Below are 10,883 nucleotides of genomic sequence, written 5' to 3' on the forward strand. Positions count from 1 at the left end.
GATCCAGCAGAGCTGCGAGGCCTCCTGGCCTCTGGAGCAGCGTGACAGGGGGCAGCGCCAAACCCCTGATCGCCCTGCAGCTCTGTGTGTGACAGGGGGCGGGGCCACAACCTCCCTATACGCCCTGCTCTGTTCATGACAGGGGAAGGCGCCCCAACTCCCTGATCGTCCCTGCTTTGTGCCTGACAGGGGAAGGCGCCCCAAACCCCTGATCAGCCCTGCTCTGTGTGTGACAGGGTGCGGGGCCCCAACCCCTCCATGGGCCCTGCTCTGTGTGTGACGGGGTGGAACCGAAACCTCCCCATCGTCCGTGCCCTGAGTGTGACAGGGGGCGGCGCCCCAACCCCCCAATCGGCCCTACCCTGAGTGTGACTGAGGGTGGCATCGCAACCTCCTGATCCGCCCTGCTCTGTGCATGACAGGGGGGAGCTCCCCAACCCCCTGATCGGCCCTGCTCTGTGGGTGACAGGAGGGAGCTCCCCAACCCCCTGATCGGCCCTGCTCTGTGTGTGACAGGGTACGGAGCCCAACCCCCCTGATGGAGGGTGGCATTGCAACCTCCCGATCTGCCCTGCTCTGTGCATGATGGGGGCGGTGCCCCAACTCCCCAATCGGCCCTGCTCTGAGGTCGACCAGGGGCTGTGGGGCAGGCACCTAGGGATTCTTCCTGCCCTCTGCCACCCGGGAGCGGGCCTAAGCCAGCAGGTCATTATCTCCCGAGGGGTCCCAGACTGTGAGAAGGCACAAGTGGGGCTGAGCGATACTCCTCCCCTCCCCCTGCCGCCAATTTTTGTGCACCAGGCCTCTAGTATATAATAAAAGGCTAATATGCAAATTGTCCCCTCGGGTGGTCATTCGACCAGGAAACAGGGAGTTCGACCTCTCGCTATGACATGTGCTGGCCACCAGGGAGCGGCATAAAACATGGCAGGCATTGGCAACACTGCGCTGACAGCAGGTGGCAGTGGAAGCACTGCCAGCCCCGATGGGCCCCAAGAGAGCGGCAACATGGTGGGATGGTGGAGCAGGTGAGCAGGTGGCGCCAGGACAAGGTGGGTGTGAGCTGGGGCCCAATCGCCCTGCCTATCGTACTGCAGATGGCGACCAGAGGCTGCGGCAGGGGGCGGAGCTGCCACTCAGCTCCCAGGTGCTGAGGGAGCCAGGAGGGGAGGCCCAGCCCCGATTGATCGCCCCTGCAGTCTGGATGGTAGAGCAGGTGAGGGGGTGGTGCCAGGCCACAGCAGGGTGCCAGGCAGGGCTGTGGGGCTGTGAGGCTGGGGTCGTGAGCTGGGGCCTGATCTCTGCAGGCCAACCCAAGGGACCCCACCTGTCACAAATTCGTGCACGGGGCCTCTAGTAAGTTCCATAAAGTTTTCTACCCTGGGTTCAGTAATGCACAAATGACAAGGTCAAATGTTGGATTGGATACCTTGCAAAATTTTATTTTCACTCAAGAACATAATAAATGGGATTCTTCTCTTTTTTAGTGGTTGATTTTACTTAGTATTTAATTGAAGTAAAACTACATGACATAACTAGAGAAAATCAAAATAGGATTAATTTTTTTAAAAGTAACCCATATAAGTATTTCAAGCTAAGGACCATCAACAATGACCAGAAAGAAAAATGTATTCTCATCCTTTAAAGAACCATTTTTACCCTCTGTCCACTCTTTCCCTGCCTCCCTACTCTCCCAACTAACTTGTCACCCACCTCAATACCTAACTTTACAGGCAACCACAGGTTTTCTGTCTCTGACAGAAGATTAGGGAACAGGGGGCTCGAGAACCGAGCGGAGCTGGTTGAGCCTTCAAAGTCCTAAAACGCGCGGCCGTGGATTCGGGGTTTATTGAATAAATCTCTTTTGAGATTTCTTCATTTGATTGCATACATCAGTTTATTCATTTTTATTGCTTAGCCAAAATTTTGCCTAGAAAAATGTTGGAATTGGGAAGAGAATATTGGGAGTCTAAGACAAGATAAAGAAGTGCCATCAGAGATGAAAAATGGGGGAAAAGGGACGGCTATGAAAAGTGTACAGAAATTTATGCTAGATTCCATGCCTCCACTCAAAGGACTTATAACACAGGAAGGAAAATTAGAAATGATACAACCAAGACAATAAAATGCCTGCGAATAAAAACATACTAGATAAAAGTGAGAGTGTTGTGAGCTAGAATAATCTAGACATAGAATAAGATTTGAATTGAATCTTGAAAACAAGGTGAAATGTTGGATTTTTTTTAAGTAATCCATGAAGAAAAAAATAGAATGAACTAAAGAATAGAGCTTGGAATTAGTGTAGCACATGGGAGAGAAAAGGAGATGGAGAGAAGGAAATGCTGGGATTACAGGAGATACCTAACTTTTGCTAGAGAAATAATATAATTGGAAAATGGGGTAAGTTGATAGTAGAAATTTGGGTTTGAATAATAACAAAAATAGAGTTAATTTTATTCTTGAAAAAAATGTGAATGACAAAAAAAACAAAACACTTTTTGGTAAAGGCTACTGAGAATGATGTATTCTTGCCATGGGAAGATAAGAAAAAAATTCCTCAGAATATATAATGACCAGAGGCAAGCACGTTTGTTTGTTCGTTTTTTTTAATCTACAGTTTAGAAATGGTCCAGTAAACCCGAATCTGGATTCCCTCTTTTCCAGGCAGATTAGCTGACCCCACCCAAAGAACAGACTGCGGCCATAAGTCTGGGGATCATCTGTGCATCTCTGTAGACAGTTGGTGGGCCGGTGAGTATAATATAGAAGTCAAATCACAAATTGATGACCTTTCCACAAAACAATTTAACCCTGAATCCCAAATAGAGGAACAAAAACAAACACCAGAATTACTGCTTTTACAAAACAAATTAATTCAGCCCTAGCTGGTTTGGCTCAGTGGATAGAGCATTAGCCTGTGGACTGAAGCATCCTGGGTTTGATTCCCATCAAGGGCATGTACTTTGGTTGCAGGCTTGATCCCCAGCCCTGGTAGGGGCACATTAAGTGCCATTATTATCTTTTTATGTTTTAAAGTAATAAATCCACAGCATAAATCCATTCTGCTTTAGGAGAGCAGGGTCCTTAAGAGAAGCACATTCAAGTTGCATATGAGAATAAGGGAAATTTCTGATAGTTTCTGAAGTGCCCAGAACTACTGCTTAAGGTTTACCACGTTTCCCAATCTGTGGGTTTACCTTCATGATAGATTTCTTTACTTCAAAAGCAACCTCTTTTGTATGCTAATAATATTAATCATAATTTTTGTTTACACAGACCTTAATTTTTATCTCTCTGCAATGCCCTTCCTTGCTGCAGTTGATTCTGGCATAATGGGGATACCATCAGACAATGTCACATTGCTGCCACCATACAAGGATCAGATGAGTTTTTGTTTTAATGTTTCTAGCTGTCGTTCATCCTTTCCAGAAGCAATGAAAAAGTGGAATGAATTTTACCAGGTTTTGTGTGTGGCTTTTGTTTTGTTTTGTTTTTTAGTAATTTAATTAATACTTTTTGGGGGTCACCAGACAATTTTTGAATAATATATTTAATGTAGAATTTTTTAGGCATTGAACAAATTCTTAAAAAAATAAGTTCTTAATATTAACATATTTATTATAATGACAGAAATATTAATGAGTTGATTACTGAATGACATCATATCACATTAGCACCCTCATTACCCATTGAGTATTGAGGCTACCCTATCCACTTTTCTCACACCAAATGAATTATATGCAAACACATGAGAATTATGATCTAATAGAGCATAAAGTGTTCTTTTTTATTATAATTTCAGGGCCAACGATGCAAAAACCTATATAGAAATACATATATAATATAGGTTATGGTGAATTTGATCAGATTATTTCAACTCTCTTTATAAACAAACTAGAGGCCCAGTGCACAAAATTTGGGCATGGGTATGCTCCCTAGGCCTCGCCAGTGATCAGAGCTGATCTGTGGGGCAACTGGTGGGGCAATCGGGCGGGGGAAGCCCTGCTGGCACCTGCCTTGGCCGGCCTGGCGCCTCCCGCTCACCAGCCCCACCCCCCCATCACCACCGCTGCAGGTCGCCTCCCTATGTGGGGCGACTGGCAGGGCAGTCAGGGGACTCCACTGGCACCTGCCTTGGCTGGCCTGGGGCCTGCAGGCTGGGGCAGCTTCTGCATTGAGCGTTTTCCCCCTAGTGGTTAGTGTGCGCCATAGCAACCTGTCGTTCCACTGGTCGTTCTGCCATTTGGTCAATTTGCATATTAGGCTTTTATTATATAGGATATAACTTGACTGAAACAATCATTTGACAATCAGAATCAAATATTGATATCTAAAGTAAAGTGCCATGGGTGAAAGAGTAAATGACTAAAACCAAACAAGTTTCCCTCTACAGATCTTTATATCCTATCTAATAATAGACAACATGGTAATTGACCGTACTTTCGCTACACCTCCCATTGGCTAATCAGCGCGATATGCAAATTAACCCAACCAAGATGGCGGCCAGCAGCCACATAGCTGAAGCGAGCAGGAGGCTTGCTTGCTCCAGTGATGGAGGAAGCCAAGGTTCCCTGCCTGTCGCGGCCCGGCTCTGAGCTCCGAAAGCAACAAAGTTTCAATTATAGAAGCTAAACAAACCCCAGATACCTGCTTTCAGCAGGCCATGGCCTCAGAGCTGGAGCGAGCAGGAGCCCGGCTCTCAGCTCCAGTGACGGCAACAAAGTCTCAATTATAGAAGGTAAATAAATCCTAGAATTAAAAAAAAAAAAGAAAAAAAGGAGAGGCTGGGAGCTTCAGTCACCAGCCAGCCTGAAAACGGCCCTCAGCCCCTCACCCAGACTGGCCAGGCACCTCAGTGGAGACCCCCACCCTGAAGGGGGTGTGACCAGCTGCAAACAGCCATCAGCCCCTCACCCAGGCTGGCCAGGTACCCCAGCGGGACCCCCACCCTGATCCGGGACACCCTTCAGGGCAAACCATCTGGCCCCACCCGTGCACCAGGCCTCTATCCTATATAATAAAAGAGTAATATGCAAACTGACCCTAACAGCAGAAAGACTGGGAATGACTGGTCACTATGACACACACTGACCACAAGGGGGCAGCTCAATGCAGGAGCTGCCCTCTGGTGGTCAGTGCGCTCCCACAGGGGGAGCTCTGCTCAGCCACAAGCCAGGCTGATGGCTGCCAGTACAGCGGTGGTGGTGGGAGCCTCTCCTGCCTCCTCAGCAGCGCTAAGGATGTCCAACTGGAGTTTAGGCCTGCTCCCTGCTGGCAAGTGGACATCCCCCGCGGCTGCCAGGCTGCCAGAGGGATGTCTGATTGCCAGCTTAGGCCCAATCCCCCAGGGAGCAGGCCTAAGCCAGCAGGTGGTCAACCCCCAAGGGATCCCAGACTGCAAGAGGGCACAGGCCGGCTGAGGGACCCCCCCCCTCCGAGTGCACAAATTTTGTGCACTGGGCCTCTAGTTCATATAATTAGACAAAAATATTCTACTCCTCCCATTTACCCCATTTTCTGACTCATATATATATATATATATATATATATATATATATATATATATGTATATTGATTTTTTACAGAGAGGAAGGGAGAGTGATAGAGAGTTAGAAACACCAATGAGAGAGAAACATTGATCAGCTGCCTCCTGCACACCCCCTACTGGGGATGTGCCCGCAACCAAGGTACATGCCCTTGGCCAGAATCGAACCTGGGACCCTTCAGTCTGCAGGCCGATGCTCTATCCACTGAGCCAAACCGGTCAGGGCCCATTTCTGACTCTTAAGACTTTGTAGAAAGTTCATTATATGGCCAGAGAACAACAAGTAAACAAAATACAATAAAATACTAAAGCTCTGGTTCTGAACAGTATAAAATCCTAAAACACATGGTTTATTGCTTTCAAATGGGTTCAGCATCACTAGTAATTAATATAAGTAATATTAAGCTTTTAGGGACTTTTAAGCATTAAATCTTTCATATCTTAACTTTTAGGGGAAAAAACTCCCCTCATTTAGATGTTGAAAAATTATATTTGTAAGTAGAATTGATTTTTCAGGAAGAGAGACAGTTATCATTGCTTAAATAATATAACCTTGTTCTTCTTGGACAGCATTTAAAATCCAATTCTAGTAGTTTTGATGACCTGCTGAAGTACTTATGGGCTGCACATGTCTCATCCTTGGAGGTTGCTCATAAAAATTTTCACAACAGGTAAGAATGGATCTAAAGTTATTTTGTTTTTACATGGTAACAATATTTCCATCTTACATTACCTTTTTCATTGAAGTGTTTTTCAATTAACCTATTTACCAATATGTCAACTATGGGGGGTATTACAGATAAAGAAAAAACTGACAAGAAAATGTTTTACTGGATAAAGTAAAACGTGTTTTACAAGTAGGAAGGAAAAATATGGGAAAAAGCGGATTTGTATTATAAAGTATAACAAAATAAAAAGCAATAAATCAAAATCAAACCAGAAGTCCAAGAAGACAAACAAACAAAAGGTTGTTTTACCCAAAGCGGTGTTTATAAACCAGGGAGTGTAATGACAAATAATTATATGATCTCTGCATCATTTTGATTAGAGAAAATAACTTGGTTAACACATATTTGGAAGGAGCTATCCAAGAGGCATCTTGGTTATCATACTGAAGAGCTAAAATGACGTTAAAAGTCTCCCAATTTTATAGCAAATGAGGTTGAATGAGGCAGCATGACTTGGTCTGGAAGTGAATGACACTATATTTGGGGTAGTATCAGGCATCCAGAGTGAGATCTGGTGTAGAAAGAAGGAAAGGATGAGTGACTGGTTTAAAGAGCACATATAAGCACAGGCACACATGCTTGAGGCCTTCTTGTTAACCACCTAATTTTATCTTTCCCACTGACCACATATTCAATTAAGATATAAACAACAGATTTAGGAGTCATGTTGTTCTGTATATGTTTGCTCTTCGTATTGCTTCAAAGATGATTTTCATATTGGTCCACAGAAAACTTCATCCTCTTGGCATTCTGTGAAATAAATTGGAATTGTAGCCATCATCACATCTTTTTTGTGTGACTCGGCTGCTTGGCTATTTCTATGACTGCCAATGAAACTTGAGGTTATTGGTCAAGCAAGTAGAGGGGGGGTTGCAACCTAAAGATCGTAATTGAGATCAAGTCATTATAGTTTATAGAAAATAGTTTATAAAACAATATTTTTGCAAACATTCCCAATCACATGCAAAATGAAATTCTTCTAGAAAATTGCATTTTTAATATCAACTCTCGGAGGAGGATGAGAGCAACCCTCAATATCTGAAATTAAACTAGAAAATTGCATTTTTAATATCAACTCTAGGAGGAGGATGAGAGCAACCCTCAATATCTGAGGAGAACACTTTTCTCATCTAGTTTTGGGTTATTAGTGAATTGGGTTATGAGGAGATGCAGAGTTCAGGGATTCGTGGATTTTAAGTTAGTTGAGTTACCAGTATGAGAATACTCAGGTAAGATAGCTATCAATTTTCGTTAGAAACATGTTTATACAATGGGCCCCAGTTCCTAATGGCCAGTTCCTAAAGGATTGACTTTCGAAAGATGACACTGATTGGAGGCTTGCCAAACTCTGTTTCCCAAACCATTTCCCTGAGGCAAGTTTTTGTTGATGGATTGAGGAAGTCTAAAAATGTTTTGATGACAACTTATGACTTTGTCTTCTCCTAGAGATGAGAAAACTTGTTTTTATTCTTGAAAGTGTGACACTACTTCAAGTGGTTAAAATTTAAGGATATTGCAGATTTTGTTTATGATTGAATTTCTATTATGTGCTTATTTTGTTTGTTTTTTATGCTCATTGCATTTATTCCAAACTATTGAATGTGACTAATTTGGAAATATTTGATTAATTTTCAATAGATCAAATTTATAAATAACCTGAGGCAAAATAATATCCATATGAATTGTTTGATGAGTAAGTTTAAATGTGTATGTGCCTGTTTTTTTCACACACCACCTCAGGGGAAAACAAATAAGCAAACACCTCTTGTTGATCTTAGTAGAAACATAAGTACAAAAGTTAATTATTTTTTTACTAACACATTTACTTTATATCCTGAACTTCTAACTTTTTTACATGGCTGTCTACATAGGTGTCAACCTATACCTATATGAATATTGTTTAATAGCTGCATGACAGAATCTGAACTATGGATTTTCTTCTCATCTCTCAGTCAATTCTTACAACAATAAATTTTATAGATAGTAACTCTTGTGAAGTTTACACAGATTGATAGTGTCAGGAAGATTTATGTCAAGGGTTGTCTAACTCCAGAGACTCTGCTTTTACCCTTATAGCTCTTCTGTTTATAAAACTATGTATCCTGCAAACTGACATTCAAAGATCCCTACACAGAAATCCTCAACACAATACTGGCAAACAGGATTCAGCCACATATAAAAGGGATTATAAACCATGACCACATGGGATTTATACCAGGAATGCAAGCACTGAGATATTATAGCAGTCAATCTCATAACCCAGATGGCTGTTAAGTGACTAACCTGTACAGAGATAAACAGCATAGACATGCTGCACAAAAGAATGATTCACATTCCCAAGATGGAGTGGAACATGGAGAGATTTCATCATGCTACTCAGAACGGCATACAGTTTAAAACTTAACCATTGTTTATTTCTTGGATTTTCCATTTAATATTTTTGAATCAAAGGTAACGAAAACTGTGGATAGTGAAACTTCAGATAAGGGGGACTTATCAGAAAAAAAAAAATACCAAGCTACCTAAAAAGCAAGAAAAATAGTCTGTAAGCTATTTTGTTGTTTAGTGGTTACCTGAAATGGAAATCACATGTTCCTTTAAAAATATCAAAATTCAGCAGAAATTTTGCTAATCTTCTTTGAATATATCTTTACATCCTATATAATAAAAGAGTAATATGCAAATTGACCCTAACTGCAGAATGACCAGAATAACCGCTGGACCAGTTACTATGAGGCACACTGACCCCCTCTCGGTCCCTTCCCCTGGCCATCAGGTATCGATCACCCGATGGCGAACGGGAACCGGGGGTGGGTGACAGCAGGGGGCAGGGCCGGCTGTGGGCACCTGGGGAAGATGGCCCTGATCGCAGGCCAGGCCTAGGGGCCGTACCTGCGCATGAATTTCGTGCACCGGGCCTCTAGTTTTAAAATAATGAGACTTGGTCACATTTCAGCATGTATGCAAATGGAGCAGGATTTATGAAAAGGGAAAAGTATTCTACTAAAACCATTTTCGGGGATGGTAATTTCCAGATTTAAAATTCTAATGAAATCTTTTCAAATTTTCAAATCTAAGAGCTAAAATCAACAGCCAGTTTCTACAATCCATATTCTAAAAAGTAGTAGGATGTAGTTTTGAACAAAATATCTGTTTTGAAAATTGAGTTTGCAAAATTCTGAGTTGACTAATTATAAATGGGAACTTCCCTCCACCCCTTGTCTTGTAGGTTAAGGTATTATTCTAAACAAGAAGCAGATTTTGGAAGAAATTGGGCTTTGTTTGTGGATTATTTAGCTCCACCCCTCTTTCCTACAACTTTGATTAGAACTTATGAATTCCAGAAAGGTCTGCCCACACGAGTGCTCCTTAGTGGGGACCGACCCCTCTTCATCAGTGACTTTACTGGCTTTCAGAAAAGTGTCCTGCTTACTCTAAATCTTTTGCACATTGTGCATAAGTATACAGGTAAGAAACACTTTAACTTTTGAAAATTCTTATTGTGCTGATTTCATAAGTAATGAAAAAACATTAGAATCATTGTTATAAATCACTACAACAGAATGTCTAAAGAAATAAGTTTTATCTCAACTCATAAATATCTTTACTATTTTTTAGGAACACTGTCTTTCATTGTATGGAAAACTTTAATGAAGTCAGAAATTGCAAGAGAACTGTTTCTAGAGATTTTGGAATTCATCCTTCACTATTTTAATTAAGTACTTCTGGAAATCTGTAATAAAACAAAAATCTATGAGAATAGTTCCTTGAGAAAAAGTGTTCTCAACAATTAGTCTTGCATATTTGCATAATTTTGTCTTGTCTATGTCTATATTTTAATTCATGTTGTTGTTAATTTGTTTTTAATAATTATTGAATTAGCATTAATAATAAAATGTTTACTGTTCAATGAAAATGTGGTTGAGCCCTGGCTGGTTTGACTCAGTGGATAGAGCGTCGGCCTGAGGACTGAAGGGTCCTGGGTTTGATTCTGGTCAAGGGCACATGCTTGGGTTGTGGGCTCAATCCCCAGTGGGGAGCATGCAGGAGGCAGCCAATCAATGATTCTCTCTCAAAATTGATGTTTCTATCTCTCTCTCTCCTTTCCCTTCAATAAAAATATATTTTTTTAAAAAGAAGAAGAATCTTGGGCTCACTTTTAAAAAAAAGGAAGAAAATTTAGTTGAATAGTTGAATAAATGCCAATAAATTAATAAATATCATAAAACCTGGCTTGAATTTTGGATGTTATTCTATCTAAATTAATTTCATGGAATTTAAGGAATAGATTTTCATGGTCAATAGCAAGAGGCAGAAAATTTTAAATAAAAATTTAGATGATGAATTTGGATTTTTAAGACACTTAAAAATGAACTATTAATTTAGAAAGTATTTCTTAATCAAAAATGTTTTGGAAGGCTTTTAGTTCTCTCAAAGTTAGAAAAAGTTATTTTCTAAACTTCTTTTTCTAGTCCATGCTTTTAAAAAAATATTTCAGGACCATACAGGGCAAAAATTCTCACTTTTAATAAGAGATAATGAGTACTGACAAGAAGGTGGCTTTCCCTCCTGCTGTCCTCATGGTGACTTCCTTCCACAGCTTGTTTAGA

The 10,883-nt window shown here is 41.5% G+C and overlaps 1 protein-coding gene across 1 annotated transcript in view; it reads left to right on the plus strand.

Moving 5' to 3' along the window:
* The window catches only part of LOC102428192 (protein LEG1 homolog), a 24,266-nt gene extending 14,171 nt beyond the window's left edge, over positions 1-10,095 (plus strand). Inside the window, exons 3-7 of the mRNA XM_014461106.1 lie at positions 2,665-2,751; positions 3,277-3,461; positions 6,116-6,216; positions 9,503-9,741; positions 9,892-10,095. Of these exons, the coding sequence (XP_014316592.1) occupies positions 2,665-2,751; positions 3,277-3,461; positions 6,116-6,216; positions 9,503-9,741; positions 9,892-9,992 (713 nt within the window). The 3' untranslated portion in view covers positions 9,993-10,095. The remainder of the gene's footprint in view (positions 1-2,664; positions 2,752-3,276; positions 3,462-6,115; positions 6,217-9,502; positions 9,742-9,891) is intronic.
* The last annotated feature ends 788 nt before the right edge of the window (positions 10,096-10,883 follow it).

This window comes from Myotis lucifugus, unplaced genomic scaffold (genome assembly GCF_000147115.1).
Source record: "Myotis lucifugus unplaced genomic scaffold, Myoluc2.0 scaffold_150, whole genome shotgun sequence".
Classification (NCBI taxonomy): domain Eukaryota; kingdom Metazoa; phylum Chordata; class Mammalia; order Chiroptera; family Vespertilionidae; genus Myotis; species Myotis lucifugus.